General features: G+C 45.7%; 1 protein-coding gene across 3 annotated transcripts in view; it reads left to right on the top strand.

Annotated features, from left to right (window-relative positions):
- The window catches only part of HTT (huntingtin), a 143,724-nt gene that overhangs the window by 87,038 nt on the left and 41,871 nt on the right, over positions 1–14,815 (top strand). For all 3 annotated transcript variants that reach the window (XM_041751539.1, XM_041751538.1, XM_041751540.1), the window contains 4 exons: positions 1,334–1,456; positions 1,743–1,978; positions 3,081–3,223; positions 11,825–12,032. In XM_041751539.1, the coding sequence (XP_041607473.1) occupies positions 1,334–1,456; positions 1,743–1,978; positions 3,081–3,223; positions 11,825–12,032 (710 nt within the window). The remainder of the gene's footprint in view (positions 1–1,333; positions 1,457–1,742; positions 1,979–3,080; positions 3,224–11,824; positions 12,033–14,815) is intronic.

The raw sequence follows: 14,815 nt of genomic DNA, 5'->3' as shown, positions 1-14,815 counted from the left end.
CTCTGAGAAGGAATAGATGCGGAGTGGCAGCCAGAGGTAGGAAGAGTGGTCAGGGCGAAAGCAGAGGGGATTGTCCTCAGCGGGTTGGGGCTGGCCCTGGCTGTGGGCATGGTGTACTTCTCCTGAAGACCCAGAAGAGGCAGAGCTAGTGGCACAGATGCAGGCCCAGGGGGAAGACTTGAGAGTGTGGAAGCTCTGCATGATCCATCATTTAATCAGAACTTCTGTAATCAAGCCATGTGATCAGTTGGGCATCTGGGAACAGCGTATCTCCGCAGACATGTTCACTGGGTATGGGCACACTCCTGATGATAAGCAGTGCCCATCAGGAAGTCAGTGGTTGAACATTGTGGTAGACCCTTAGCTTGGAATATTTTGCATCCGTTAATAATGTTAGATTTTAAAACCTGTTGTCTTGGGAGTTCTTCATTCTATTTTTAAGAGAAAAAAGCAAGAGATATTTATAATGATTTTTCAGAACAACTTCAAAGACTTTGCGTGTCTATGGGTATATGATTATGGGAACATAGAGAAAGTTAAAGAGAAATACAGTTGACCCTTAAACATCATGGGTTTGAACGGCACAGAGCTACTTACACACAGATGTTTTTCCATAAATACAGGACAATCCTATACATGTATTTTCTCTTCCTTATGATTTTCTTAATAATGTTTTGTTTTCTTTAGCTTTTACTTCATTGTAAGAGTGCCGTATGTAATACATGTACAAAATATGTGTCGGTCAGCTGTTTTGTTATTGGTGAGGCTTCTGGTCAGCAGCAGGCTATTAGTAGTAACGTTTTGGGGAACTCAGAAGTTATACATGAATGTTCAACTCTGTGGGGTGGGTGCCTTTGACCCCCGTTTGTTCAAAAGTCAGTTGTGCATCAGTTATTACCATTTGTTATAATTGGCTGAGTAGGGATGGGGTGCAGGTAAAGTGAAGAAAGGAAAAGTGTGTGATATCCATTTAGGTAAATTATGTGCATAAAGAGATGCATGAGAAATTGTTCCCAGACTATGGATGGTGATCATCTGATAATGTGCGATTCTGGCTGTTTTTTTCATCGTTTTAAATAGTTGAATCTTTTACAGAAAATATACATTGCTTATATAGTAAAAAATCTAAATAAAAAGTTTCCCTATGGGAAACATATAACTGCTACGGTGTTCTAAAAACTGTTTGCCTGGTTCACCACTCAAGTTTAGGATGCTTTTAAATGCAAGAATGGTAATACTTGGATGGTCAAGGCTATTTGACCTTGAGGTCCCTACCTTGAGGTTCATTTCTGTTGGCTTACCGGAAAACATTTGTGATGTTCCATTGCAACAGATGCACATTGATTCTCATGAAGCCCTTGGAGTGTTAAATACTTTATTTGAGATCCTGGCTCCTTCTTCCCTCCGTCCTGTGGACATGCTTTTACGAAGTATGTTCGTCACTCCAGATACAATGGTGAGTGTCTCGCCTCATGACGGCATCTTCGATTCATGACTGTGCAGTGCCCCCTGTTCATCAGAGTTACCTAGGGACTCTACTAGGGAGAAGCATGGTGGAGCTTGGGAATTTAGGTTCTAGATAGTATTGATACTGCTTGTCTGGGACCACACTTTTGAACCAATGATAATTTATTGGCTTTATTGGTAGAATGGTAAAATAAGGGTAATTTTCATTCATGAAACTAGCAGTCAGGAAAAATGTAATTCTCTTTTTACTTTATCACTTATTTTCTCTCTTTTAGGCATCTGTGAGCACTGTCCAACTGTGGATATCAGGAATCCTAGCCATTTTGAGAGTTCTAATTTCCCAGTCAACTGAAGATATTGTTCTTTCTCGTATTCAGGAGCTCTCCTTCTCCCCATATTTAATTTCCTGTCCAATAATTAATAGGTTAAGAGATGGGGATAGTACTTCAATACCAGAAGAACACCATGAAGGGAAACAAATGAAGACTTTGCCAGAGGAAACATTTTCAAGGTATGCTCTTTATCTTAGCCTTTAACCATCCCACGGCCTTCAGGAAGTCATGAAGTCATTTTGCGATCAGTAAGTCTGCAATACGTCCTGGTCTTGCTTAAACCCTGCAAGTGGGGTAAAGAAGTCTGTGTGGGTATGTTTTCTCTACCCAGTCTGCCTCATCTTTGGCCCTGGATTCATGTGTCTCTTAAGTTCTGTCACATCCTATCTCATATCCTTGTTAAAGACCACACAGTGGCTCACCATGGCAGTGGGGGCTGAGGCTGGCAGTAAGAGTGTCTGTTGTGTTGTCTGCACAGAATTTAAAAATCTAAGAGAACCCACTAAAAGTCATTTTTATTCTCATGTATGCTGGCCATTCTAAACACGGTAATAAAATCCTTCTTCCCGCCAGGGTGACTGTTCCCACTGTGTTCCACCTGGTGTATTTATGGTATCAAATTGGGTCTGCTCTCACAAATTATTTGGAAGCTCCTTGAGGGCAGTGATCACAGGTCAGACTCATAAATGCTTGTTGCCTATACAAGTATCTGTCCACCTTTGCTGGATTCAGGGCACTCAGTAAGGTAGAGCTGGTGAGATGTCCCATGAGTATGGTTTGTCCAGACCTACTTCTTCCAGGCAGGCCCAGGTAACATCCATTTAGCCTTCCCTTCATTGGTCATTGGTGAAGGTGCCTGTGTGTTTGTGGAGTTAAATCCAGTAAACCTGCCAGACACTCTTTTGTTTGCAGGTTCAGTCAGGTGGATTGTGGCCCCCTCTGCTACATTTAAGCAGGTGGCCAAAATGAATGAACATTAAATTTTTACAGCGGATTGTTGTCTTATATTTGTGCTGCTTTATGGTTTGCAAAGTTTTAAACACTACATGTCATTTTATCCTTGTAGCAGTCCTGAAGGTGATATGTTTATTGCCATCTCCTAAGTGAGGAAGGTGATACACAGAGAGAGAAGGTGATTTAATCCAAAGGGATGATATTAAATGTTGCACTTTGTTAACTTACATTTTTACTCCACTTCTGTCTACCATATGTATTTTTACAGTATACCTCATATAAGTGCTCTTTAACAGTCACCTATCAGACTTTTCCCTTTCTTTGAAGGTTTCTCCTACAACTAGTTGGCATTCTTTTGGAGGATATTGTTACAAAGCAGCTAAAAATAGAAATGAGTGAACAGCAACATACTTTCTATTGTCAAGAACTAGGCACCCTGCTCATGTGTCTGATCCACATCTTCAAGTCTGGTAAGTGCCTCAGACTACTGTTCTTATTGCATCTATATATTCCCTGTCCTATACCGTACACTCTAAGAGGTAGGATACCTTGCTGCCCAGCCTGAGCTCTGCTGTGCTTAATGTGCATTTAAAAATGTTTTGTTGACAAAAAAAGTAAACCTGGGGGTTTCTTCCTCTTTTAAAAGCCCAAGTTATTTTCGTACTTTTATATATAATTATGAATTAGAAAGGACAGTGAACCCAAGAGAGAAGTCACAAGGAGGCAGCCTTGCACCATGCATAGGAAGCAAACAATCCATATTAGGACAGTCAGTGCTAAGAGGAATGAATGTTTTTAAGAAGAATGCCCTGGCTTAGATTAAATGAGAAACTAAAAGACTTTGGTTATAGGGTACTGGTAAATCCTCTTCTCTTAGCAAGAAAAATGAGAGGCAATTCTAATCTCTAGGAAAAACAAACAGCAAGGAAGTCATGGTCTAGATACAAAGCAAACCAAAACATAGCGTGATTTTCAACAATTTGATTGAAACCCTTGACCTTTAAAAAGCTCCTTTAAGTGGCTCAGGGGTCATGACCAAGGACCCATAGAAAGAAATGTTATCCTTCTAGGTTTCTTGGCTTTGTTGGGAACTGTATTTACATAATCATAATATAAATACTGTTTGCTTTTCAGTTTTAAAGTCAATGTGTGAATAAAACGTTAAAGATTTATTTACTTATAGTTTCAGAGCAGAATGAAAATGTTTTTATTTTTAAAAAAGAATGTTTTTATTTCCAAGAAAAAGAAAAGAGAAACTAACCAACTTAATTTTGGAGTGGAAAGTAGAGAAAGAAGTGGAGGGATGGAAGAATCACTAATCTCATTTTGCATTGTTGGGGTTATACAATTAATATCTAAAGTTGACACAACAGAAAATAGAGGCTACAGAGACAAGCAAATAGAACTGAGAATGTAACTTAAATTGAGTGAGCTGCATCTCATCTCTAATAGGGTAGAGTCTATAACCATCATTCATCGTGACTCAGCAAGTCCAGCAGTTTGATTTGCAGGGGCAGGACCCTATCCTACACTAGAGCAAGAAGAAAAGGAATTACTGGTTAGAGTTCCTGGAAGTATAGAGGTGACTGTCCTCTTTAGGTATGACCACCTCAGGCCTTTTAATTCCATTGCCATATCGAGTATTTCCATGTTTCAGCTCTGATTTCTGTATTGGCTCTATTCTCTGCTGGGCTGCTTCTCCATGGCAGGAAGGATGGCCTCTGGCCACCTGTGGCCTCAGCCCCGGTATGAGTCTTATGAGTATCCATGAGTCCCTGCGTGCTTTCGCCCACCTGGCCTAGATGAGAGATTGGACAGCATTCACTGAGAGGGAGTGAGAATTCTTCATAATAGTAAGATGAGAGGAGCAGGCAGAATGATAGATGGTCTGTTACCAGTGGTGAAAACATGTCGAGTGGAATTTTGGAGGCAACTATCAGAACTAGAAACAATATAATCAGTTGTTGCCTGAAGAAGGGTGGGGCAGGACATTTGAAAAATCAGAAGCCTTTCTATTACTGGATTTTTAAGTTGTGTACATATTACTGTATTACAAACTAAAACATGCACACACACCAAGTACCCTCAGAGCTGGAGATAGTTCTCATTTTCAGACTTTCTTCATTTGGCAAAAGTGCACAAAGTCAGCCGGCACTGGACTGCACTCCGGATCCATGGTGTTCAGGAAGGCTGATGTGGCTCTTGCCTTCGTGGGGCTTGCAGTCCATTGGGGAGGATGATACACAGGCAGAGAATCATGAGTCTGGATATTTCCTGTGAAGGAAGCAAGTAGTGCAATGATAGGCACCCAAGAGGTGATGTTAAGCTAAGGCCTGAAGGTGAGATGTTGCTGTGCTCCAGCCAGATGGCTACTGAGAGTGCATGGGCGAGGGTCGGTGGGCGACAATCATTAGGCAACTGGGGAGGTGGAGAGGGGCAGGGGTCACAGAGAAGGAGGCGTCTTCATGGCTACTACATTTAATTGCCTTTGCCCTTGGACAGGGGCGTGGCCAGAATTATCAAGTGGACTTGAGTATCAAGCCCTCTTCATTACTAACATTGAAAGGATTTTTGTTTTGAAGATCTTTTGATTTATGCTTCACTGATGTACTGTAATAAGTTTAAAGTTGAGAAAATAAGGTACATGAATAATAGATCATTTGTAGTACATCGGTCATTCTGATAGTTGGCCATTGTTTAGTTTGGATCTGATACCAGAAGGACACCTCTAAACGCTGCTTGCTTCCCTCCTCGGACAAAAGTGACCTCTTCTATGTTCTTTTGCACATCACGTGAAATTCTGTGCCATTCCAGGTATAGACCGACTCACCACCTTTAGTTCCTCCTGTTCCTTTTCTCAAAGGTCAGGGGAGGTATTGTGTAGGCTATGACAGCCAGTGCTGTCCACTAGTGCTTCCTGCATTGTGGGAACATTCTCTGCCTGCAGTGATTCAGTTACCTCCAGCCACATGTGACCTTTGGGCACTTGAAATGTAACTAGTGTGATTAAGGAGGTACTTTTAAATTTTATTTAATTAAATAAACAGGGTGTGAGGGGCGGGGCAGTGCATTCTACTAAGGAGCTTGGGGCCGGGTGCTGGAGCACCAGTGGCTTTGCTACAGTGTCTTTGCATGCTGTTCATTTGGTTCAATATTTGCAAATAAGTTGTCAGTGTGTTTATAAGTGTCTATTTGCATGTTGTTTGTTTTGACTACATTTCTTCTAAAGATAACAAGGGAGCAAAATTACTGTGATTTTGAGACATTTTAAGTCATGTTATATTTTGATATAAGTAGGTGCATCTAGCATATGAAGTTGGGGATTTTTATTTATGCTTTGCTTAAACAAAGGCAATGAATTCCAGTCCTCCACTGAAAATTGAGACCTTCAGAAACGATTCTTCCTGTAGCAGTACAATTGTTATGATTCAGAGTCACACTTGGGCAAAGACGGGGATGGTCACACTGCAAGGAATCACAGTGTTGGCTGTGGGGTGTGGTGCCCCATCAGTCCCTAGAACAGCTCAACGAAATAGACCCGCTTTTACGAAGAGAAAGTTTAGGCTCCAGATGGTACTATGGTAAAACCGAGATTGAAAACCCAACCAGGGCAGCCCAGGTGGCTCAGTGGTTTAGCGCCACCTTCAGCCCCGGGCGTGATTCTGGAGACCTGGGATCGAGTCCCACATCGGGTTCCCTGCATGGGGCCTGCTTCCCCCTCTGCCTGGGTCTCTGCCTCTCTCTCTCTCTGTCTCTCATGAATAAATAAATAAAATCTTTAAAAAAAGAAAAGAAAAGAAAACCCAACCATTTGTTCTTTTCTCTTGCACTGCGCTGCTGCTTGGGTTGCACAGCAGCTCACATCTGCAGAGCACTTCTTGCAGCTCCAGAGTCTGATATGTGGAGCCTCTGCCTCTAGCTCTGCTTCCAGGACTCCTGGCTAGACCTCTTGTTCAGCACCAAGAGGGTGGAACAAGGAGTCTTCTGGGTCTGCCTTCCTGTCCTGGTGCTCTTCTGTGCTCTGGCTCCGGCACTTGGCCCTGGGCCCTGTCCCTTCTCCCAGGTCCTGACTCTCCTGGCTTCTCTTACCTCCCAGTCACAGACTTTGTGCCGTGGGCGCAACTTCCTTTCCTCAGCCAGTGGTGGCTGCCTAGGAGACTGGGAAGGGAAGCCCCGTCAGAGCATCTTCTGGTTCAGGTCAAGGACTATGCTCACTATAGTTCCTGTAGCAGATAAACAGCAGCATTTCAGTGGCTAACCACAGTTGCCACTGTGGGAGTGCCTGTGTGGGAGGGTGTTCTGGTCTCTGGTGACTCTTCCCCATGTGGAGATTAGAGCCCAGGCCTCTCTCCTTCCTGGGGCTCAGTTGTCCCGGACATCAGCACCCTGGTGATGCTGGCGGAGGAAGAGAGAAAAGGCTCTCTTGCCATGGACTGAAAGTGACCTCCAGCCCTTTTGCTGGTGTTTCTTTGGTGTATCTTTCAGCGGCCTCCACCCCATACAAAGGTTCACTCCAGTGGGTGACTATTTCCCAGCAACAACCCTGTTGGGCAGGAGGACAACCTTGGGGGTCAGAGCTGTGGGGATGACAGCCAGGAGGCCCCAGGTGATGGGCAGCAGAGGCAGATGTCATGGCAGGATTAGCAGTGGCATCAGCCACCTGCCAAGGGCATCGAGCGGGCCTGTGTGTGTGTCCTCACCATTCCCGTGCTCTGCTCCTCTCTCTCACCTCAGGGAGACACAGCCCTGTGGCCCTTCCTCTCACCCCCTCCTGCCACTTTTTGTCTTGAGCCTTTCCAGAGCTCACTCTGCAGTCCCTGGCACAGCCTGGGTAACAGCATGCATGTCTGTCTTCCCTGTGGGGCTAGGCCTTGCTGTGCTGTGAACCCCACCTCCGATGCAAAACAAACTGACCCTGTCTGTGCTCTGTGGCTTCCTCCATCCTCTCTCCTGCATTGACTACACAGCTTTCCAACAGGAGTCTATTCCTGTTGCTTCTTGAGCTGGGCTTCCCCTCTGGTTTTTGCACCCAGAGCAGTGTGACCAGGAACACCCTTGCAGAGGCCGCTGCTGCTCTTTCCTGCCACCTCACCTTGTGGGTACCAGGCCTGAGCATGTGGGGTGGAGGCCCTCACTGCCTGACTTTATCATCTTTGCTTTCTAGCCTCTTGATGGTAGATGTCCCTGGATTCTACCTCGCCCTGACCCTGGCTTTCCAAGGGTAGAATTGACCACAAAACGCTGAGTTGCTGAGGGGGTACAGCCTAATGATTTGAGGTGTGAACTTACTGCGAAATCATCTCCTGGCAAGTTCAGGTGTATCCATCACCTCATGTCGTTAGACATTTTATTTTTCCTTAGATGAGAACTTTTAAGATCCACTCTCTTAGCCTCTTTCAAGTACACTGTAGAGCAGAGTTAACTAGTGTCACCATGTTGTGCATGAGAGCTCTGGACTTAGAACTTTTTTGCCCGATGGCACCCCCACCCCATCCCCGCAGTCCCTGTCTCTGGCAGCCACCAGTCCATTCTCTCCATCTGAGTTTGGTGTTTTTAGATTCTCCATGTAAGTGAGATCATGCACTATTAGTCTTGTTTTGTCTGACTTATTTCATGCAGCATGATGCCCTCGGGGGCCATCCAAATTGTCACAAATGTCAGTCTTGCCTTTTTTTTTTAAAGATTTTTCATTTATTCATTCATCATTTATTCATGATAGTCACAGAGAGAGAGACAGAGAGGCAGAGACACAGAGGGAAAAGCAGGCGCCATGCAGAGAGCCCGATGTGGGATTCGATCCTGGGTCTCCAGGATCGCGCCCCGGGCCAAAGGCAGGCGCCAAACCACTGCGCCACCCAGGGATCCCTCAGTCTTGCCTTTTTATGGCTGAGTAATACTCCATTGTGTATGTGCACCTCATCTGCTGTTCGTTCATATGTCAATGTTGTCTTTTTGTGTCATGGTTGTGGTATGTGTGAGCATGCAGATACTCTTTGAGACAATGATTTTGTTTCCTTCAGATAAATGTTCAGTAGTGGGATTGCTGGATCGAATGGCAGTTCTTTTAACTTTTTGAGGCTCCTCTGCACTGTTCCCCACAGCAGCTGCACTAGTTTGCATGCTCCCCAATGGTGCACGAGGGGTCCTTTTTCTCCTCCTCCTCTCTAATAGTAGCGATTCTAGCAGGTAGGAGATGGCATCTCCCTGATGAGTGATGCTGAGCATCTTTGCATGTGCTTTTGGGCCATCTGTGTGTCTTCATTGGGAAACTGTCTGCGTGGGTCCTTTGCCCACTTACTAATTGGATTCTTTGTCTTTATGCTGAGTTGTAGGAGTTCCTCATGTAGTTTGGATATTAGCCCCTTGTTAGATGTATAGTTTGTGGGTTACCTTTTCATTTTATTGGTAATTTCCTTTGCTGTGCAGAAGCTTCCAGTCTGGGGTAGTCCTGCCTGCTTATTTTTTATTTTGTTGCTTGTGCTCTAGGTGTCACACCCAAAAAATTTTGTTATCAATACCCATGTCAAAAAGCTTTCCCCTCTGTTTCCTTCCAGGCGTTCTGTGGTTTCAGGTTCTACATTTAAGTCTAACTGGTTTCAAGTTTATTTTTGTGAGTGGTAGTGGTCTAGTTTTTGTCTTTTGTCTGTGAATATCCAGTTTTTCTAGCACCATTTATTGAAGAGAAGTCTTTTCTCCATTGAGTGTTCTTGGTCCTGGTTTCTATGCTTGATCTCTGTTCTCCTTCTGTCCCTTTCTCCTCTCCACAACCCTACTTCTCTCCCTTCCCTGTCTCTCCCTCCCCGTCTCTCCCCCTCCCTGTCCCTCTCTCCCCTTCTCCATCTCTCCCCTTCCTCATCTCTCCCCCCTCTGTCTCTCTTCCCCTTCCCCTGTCTTTCTCCTTCCCTGTCTCTCCCCCTCCCTGTCATTCTCCCCCTCCGTTTGTCTCTCCTTCCCTGTCTCTTCTCCTCCCCCATCTCTCCCTGTCTCTCTTCTCCCTCCCCATCTCTCTCCTGTTTCTCTCCCCCACCTGTCTCCCACCCACCGTTTCTCTCCCCCTGCCCCTCTCCCCTGTCTCTCCCCTCCCTGCCTCTGTCCCTTCACCTCTCTTAGTAGGATTGTCACCTTTGTGACCTGCCCTGGTTATTGCTGCAGAGGTGACTCATCATCATCGACAGAGTCTGGGTCACCCCACTGACTTGGCAGCCTTGGTATCTCATGTCCATTCTCCCTCTAGCTAGTGTGTGATTTGTTGTCTTGCCAACCCCTCACACGATAAAAATTGAACTTGTTACCTGGCATAGCTGCTTCTTGCCAACGTGCTCCGTGCTATTGTGGGAGATGTTCAAACCCCAGTGGCACTGTATACTCTTCCTTGCCCTGGTGAGCCATCTAACTTCATCTCTACTGATGGCCCCTCCAGAAGCCAGGTGAACTTTCTTAGCAGCCCCTGGCAGCAGCCCCAGTTGGTGGTCCTTTGCATTGCCCAGTGCTGTACTGATCCTATTGCAGCTATGTGAGCTGCTGCTACTCTTAATTCCATTTTGCAAATGAGAAAACAGACCCTAGGTAATGTACAGCCAGGGGCCAAGTGAATGGTAGAACCATTTACTGATTTCAGAGCCTGTATTGATGTCCAGTCGTGTGGAACACAGCTCTGACCATGGTTTCCTGTCTGCTGTCATTCCCTCTGCTCTGTGCCCCAGTCCAGTGTTCCTTCATGCAGTACCTGCCTCTTCCTGTGCATCCATTAGCCCCACAAGGAGCTCACACAGTAATGGAGGGCACAGAGAGGTATCTGACCCAGGCTGGGTCGACCAGCAATGGGTGATCCTGTCCACGCAGCACCCAGAGAAACCCCTGAAAACAGGGCCAGAGAAAAGATGAGCATTGGACAACTCATTGGAATTGTTTTTCTGAGTTTGTGTGCTGTGCTCCCTGGGGATCCCAGGAGGCCAGGCTGGTATTGCATGCTATGACTGTCCTGCTTTTGTTAGCTCTTTTTCTCCACCTCAGGTCAGAAGCATAACCAGTCATAAAGTAGTGGGGAAAGTCCTGTTTTTGCCTAGATTAGGATCCCTTTGCATTTGAGGTAAATCTGAAGAGAAGATTTACCTCAATCTGAGAGAAGATTTTTGACTTTCTAGCAGCAGTGCCAGAAGACTCAAGATACAGAGGGCAGGGAGCCCTTAGCCTACTCTGTGTCATGTATTCCCTGCTGTGCTCTGCAGTATGTACGTGTCTCTGGGTCTTTGGGGTGAGGAGGGCCGGCTCATGTGAAGTCACAGCAGATGACAGGAGAGGTGTGTTGAGCTGACTGTATCCATTCAAAGGATGGGATAGAAAGAAATCATTAGTTCCCAGAGGGGATTTGTCCACGCCCTAAGGAGGATGCTGTGGACAGGCTTATGGGTAGAATGCCACTGGGTGTGTCTGTGACACTCCCAAGCTGAGTGTGGGTGGCTGACTGTGTGGTTGCCCTGCCCCACGACATCCCATACTAGGCACAGAGATCACCTGGCTCTCTGTTCTCAGTAGTGTGCAGACCATGAGCTGGGGTCCTGTGTAGAACACTGTCTTCTTTCTCTGGGCACTTGCTGTGGCAACTTGTAGTTCTTTGCAAGCCAAGGAGATGTTTATTCGAGCAGGAGTAAGATGTGGTGAGGGTCCTGCCGCTCCTGCCAGAGTGAATGTGGCTCAGCCCTGTGGAGGCCTCTCTGTCCAAGGGGTAGTAACCTGTAGCACGAAGTGCAGGCCGCCTGCTCTTCAGTGGAACTGGGTCCACTATCATGCACAGACATGGCTCTTACTGCAGAGCTCCTGGAGAACTTGCTGACAGCAGTGGAGAGAAGGCCTGGAAGAGTAAAAATGTTAGCATCCTTGGCTGCTCCATTAAATAAGCAGGATATCGGGTTTTTTTCTTTGAAAGCGCGATCTTCTAGATGCCAAATGGTATGAACATGTAAGTATAGGAAAGAGCTGAGGATGTATCTTTTTTATGCAAGATCTGCAAAGCATTGGGCCATAATGAGCAACAAAGACATTTTCCTCTCGGTTCTACTTTTTATTTCTAGGAATGTTCCGGAGAATCACAGCAGCTGCCTCTAGACTCTTCACGGTAGACAGCACCGACGGCAGTTTCTATGGCCTAGAGAGGCTGAACGCCCGGGTGCGTGCCATGGTGCCCACACATCCAGCCCTCGTGCTGCTCTGGTGCCAGATCCTGCTGCTCGTCAGCCACACCGACTACCGCTGGTGGGCGGAGGTGCAGCAGACCCCCAGGTACGTTTGCCACCTGCCAAGTGCCCTAGGTAGCCCCGGAGGCCAGCCCACTCTCATGTGCCAGAAATCTGGGCAGCTTGAGATTTGGCCCCGTTTCTATGAGACTTCGTACTGGTTGTGCTGAACGTTAGCCATCCTCTCTTGGACTCTGCACTGTAGGGAAAATGTGGTTAGATTAGAGGCATTCAGAGTAGGTGCTGCTTTCCAAATGTGGTTTCTTTGACAAGTTCTTTTACACGGTTCCTCTTGTGGATCATTCTTGTCATGCTGTGTCCCTCCTGCTAGGCTCTCGTCCTTAAATTGGTTCCAGAGTCAGACATGTTGCAATGTCTTAACTTCATTATAAGGTAAATGTGGTGCTAGTTATTCTTAGATAATGAAGTAATTAATTACTGAGCAACATTTCAAAACTGCTTGGAAATACTCTATTTTTTGTCATTCAGAAAGACTTATTAAGTATCTGATTGAGGGTGACCTCTTTTTTGCTAAAAGTTTTCAGGGTTAAGCCTTGATTTCTGGGCACTGTCCCGTTCAGACATTTGAACACATGTGGGAATAGAAGCTTTGCCTCCCATCTGCCAGGCTGTCCTCAGTGCAGGGTTTCCAGAAGGCTCCAGGGCCTATGGTGAGGAGAGGAAGCAAGGGCTGCAGGGCAGAGGTCAGCTCCTTTCTGTTCAATGTAGGAAGGCTGAGCTGTGTGAAGCCTGGGGTCCCCTTTGGGTCACTCCATTGCTTTCAGCTGGAAGACCCAGTGTTACTAGGCATTATTTAGTATCTGTTCTGTGCTATATGCTGTGGGATATGCAAGGAAAAAATGTGTTTTCTGCCCTCAGTGTATTTATAGTTTAGTTGGGGGAAGACCAGTGAAAACATTGGAAAGGCCTAGAGAACATTACCTACTGTAGGAGTCAGGAACAGAAAATGATTATCTGCTGCAGTGATCCTTCAGTGGACATAAATCAACTGGTGAGCTTATTAAAATCGGGTTCTGGTTCAGCAGATCACTGTGGGACTCAGCTTTTCTGTCAGGCTCTTCCGTGGTGCTGATGCTCTGGTCCATAGAGCACCCTCTCTGTGAGGCCCTGAGTCCTCAAGGAGTGTGCCAAAGAGCCACTGGGGGAGCTCGTTCCAGGGACCAGGACTGAGGCCCAGCCCACCACCAGACTGGACAGCTGGGTACCTTAGGAATTAGGATCCCTGGGCTCTTGTGTTCTTACCATCTCCCCAGACAACTCCCATGGGACCCAAGGTTGATTTATGCTGGGCCAAGACTTGGTGGGGTGGGGCTTGAGTTAGCTGCTACTGCTAGCAGGTGTGTGCAGGTGGACAGAAAGTGAGACATCCACCAACCACCCAAGTGGGTGTGTGAGCCAGTGAATTTCATCCTTCACTCTACTCCCCGCTACCCCTTCTCTCACCTCCCTTCCTCCTCCTCTTCCTTTTCCTCTGCTCCTCTTCCTCCTGCTGGCTGGAGGGTGGGGAAGGCAGAGGGAGACCTAAAGTGGGTTCAAGAGGAAGTGGGATGGTGGACCCTAATCTGATAATTAGGAAACAGACACACCCAAACAGAAAGGGCCTTCTACAGATTTGGGGGATAAAACATGTAGAAAGAACACTATTGGAATGATAGGGGAAATTTGAATGTGAGTTCTAGGTGTTTTGTAGTAATGAGGAGTTCTCAGGGAACCCCTGATGAAGTTCTTAAGGGCGAAGTGGTTTCACCTGCAGAGTGCTCGTGTGGTACAGCCCAAAAAAGTGTGTGCGTGTGGACTGCATATGTGTGCCTGCATAGAGTGCATATGTGTGTATGTGCATAGAGTATGTGTAGAGTGAACTTCTGTGTGTGTGCAGTGTGTACACATGTGTAGAGCATGTGCATGCCTGTGAGTGTACATGTGTGGGATTCACGTGTGTAGAGTGCGCACGCAGGTGTTTAGAATGCATACATGTGTTGTAGTGTGTGCATGTATGTGTACATGTATGAGCCCATGTATGCAGTGCACATGTGCAAAGCATGTGCATGCATGTGGCATGAGCACGTGTAGTGTACATGTGTGAGCACGTGTGTGCAGCGTGCACATGTGTATGTGTACAAAGGTGGCAACATATTAGTGATTGAACCTAGGTGAAGAGGTGTGACAGTTCATTGAATTAATCTTTCACCTTTTCTGTTGGTTTGAAAGTTTTCAAAGTAAAAGTTAAGGAAAAAAAGATACGGAAGCAGGGGCATTTTAGATCATACATTCTTGGACAATTCTTAGGGGGAGATTTGGTCTAGAGGGGAAGAGATATGGGACATGGGGTCGTGAGTTCCTCGTTTTCACTTCTGGTCCTCGTAGTAGATGCTGAACCGTGCTTTGTTGTGGTTTTCATGTGCATTTCTCTGATAACTAAGAATTGTTTTTTCATGTACTTATTGGCCATTTGTGTATCTGTCTTCTGTTAGAAAATATGTATTCAGATAGTTGCCTTTTTTTTTAATTTGGCTATTGTTACTGAGTTGTAAATTCTTTATTCTGGATCTAAGTCAGATGTAATGTAAATTCTTTTCTCTGCATCTGTGGTTTGCTATTTTATTTTTTTTAATGGTTTCTTTTGAAGAGCAAAAGATTTAAATTTTTATGAAATCAAGTATGTCGGGTTTTCTGTTTCATTCTTTTTCTGTCCCCTCCAAGTACCTACCCCAGGAGCATGAAGATTTTCTTCTCTGGTTTCTTTTGGAAGTGAAATAGCTTTAGTGTTTACCATTCCAAGTTAATTTTTGTGTATGCCAGAGCATGAGG

The sequence above is a fragment of the Vulpes lagopus genome, chromosome 4 (assembly GCF_018345385.1).
Source record: "Vulpes lagopus strain Blue_001 chromosome 4, ASM1834538v1, whole genome shotgun sequence".
Lineage (NCBI taxonomy): Eukaryota > Metazoa > Chordata > Mammalia > Carnivora > Canidae > Vulpes > Vulpes lagopus.
This window is presented reverse-complemented; position numbering and strand designations above follow the sequence as displayed.